General features: G+C 50.6%; 1 protein-coding gene across 1 annotated transcript; it reads right to left on the bottom strand.

Moving 5' to 3' along the window:
* Nucleotides 1–19: 19 nt before the first annotated feature.
* On the bottom strand, nt 20–1025 carry LOC121918794 (splicing factor 3A subunit 1-like). The gene is made up of 2 exons (XM_042444781.1): nt 467–1025; nt 20–150 (listed from the first exon to the last, which is right to left on the bottom strand). The coding sequence occupies exons 1-2, from the start codon at nt 572–574 to the stop codon at nt 25–27; spliced, it is 234 nt and encodes a 77-aa protein (XP_042300715.1). The 5' UTR covers nt 575–1025; the 3' UTR covers nt 20–24.
* Nucleotides 1026–1128: the final 103 nt, after the last annotated feature.

Below are 1128 nucleotides of genomic sequence, written 5' to 3'. Positions count from 1 at the left end.
CCTCCTTTGCTGACCGTTCGTCGCTTAGGGCAAACTTGGGGTGCCTACCTGGTCCGAGAGAGGGAGGGTGAAGACCAGCACTTGACCATTCAGCTTCCATTCGGTCTTATCCTGCATGTTGGGCACCTGGACCTTGACGGTGACCGGACCCTAAGAGAAGGAGGGACGCAATTCGGGGAGCGGTCAACGGACAGAACCGGCTGAAGAACAATGCTGGAACAACAACGCCACCCCATCCGAGAGAAAGGTCTGATTACGTATTATGTTGATTCATTCTCTCTAGGAATATCTAGCTCCTCCAGCGCAACTCTATGGTCAACCTTAACTAAAAATTACACTGAAAGAACTAGGGATTCCTAGAGAGGACACTCTACTAGGCCTTTGTCGCTCCTACAGTGTAACTCTATGGTCAGTGTCTATCGGACGTTGGCCACAGAGTTATTACTGTGCACTTAAAAGTACACACCTTGTTTCTACGCAGAAACTCCTCCTCGGGCATCAGGCTGTCCTCAGACTTCAGTTTCTTGGAGGCTGGCTCATCTTCCATGGGGGGCGGCGGGTGAACCGGCGGCATAGGCGCCGGCGCGCTGACCGGTGCAACAGGTGGCGCTGGAACAAACGCTGGAGCACAGAGAAAAGTATTAATTTGACAAGCGTTATTATTACTACGATTGACCGCCCCCCCTCTCGCTTTGGACGTACTTGAGCAAACCCTAAAGCAGTGGGTGTCAAATGTAAAACATCCCTGAAAGGCCTAGAGATTCCTAGAGAGGACACTCTACTAGGCCTTTGTGGCTCCTCCAGGGCAACTCTATGGTCAGTGTCTGTCGGACGTTGACCACAGAGTTGCACTGGAGGACCCAAAGATTCCTAGAGAGACTTGCCATGCCCATCATTGTGCCAAATTTAAGTGCCCTTACTCTGGAGAGACGTTCGGAGCCTATCAATGATGCCAAATATGTAGGACATAGATGCACTTTTTGGCCACAGCACATAAGGCTGAACATAGCTCTCTTCCAATGGAATTACATTTGACACCCCTTGCCTTTAAAAGAAAGGCACGATAGTAGTACAGTGGTACCCCGGGTTACGAAAATAATTCGTTCCGCCGCCGCGTTCGTAACCCGA

The sequence above is a fragment of the Sceloporus undulatus genome, unplaced genomic scaffold, assembly GCF_019175285.1.
Source record: "Sceloporus undulatus isolate JIND9_A2432 ecotype Alabama unplaced genomic scaffold, SceUnd_v1.1 scaffold_37960, whole genome shotgun sequence".
In the NCBI taxonomy this organism is placed as follows: Eukaryota; Metazoa; Chordata; class Lepidosauria; order Squamata; family Phrynosomatidae; genus Sceloporus; species Sceloporus undulatus.
Note: the sequence above shows the minus strand (reverse complement) of the source record. Positions and strands in the feature narration are given on the sequence as shown.

Coding starts and splice junctions, on each gene's coding strand:
- LOC121918794 (XM_042444781.1), bottom strand. CDS start 574: ATGCCGCCGGTTCACCCGCCGCCCCCCATGGAAGATGAGCCAGCCTCC. Junction 151..466: donor AGTTTCTGCGTAGAAACAAG/GTGTGTACTTTT, acceptor TCCTTCTCTTAG/GGTCCGGTCACCGTCAAGGT.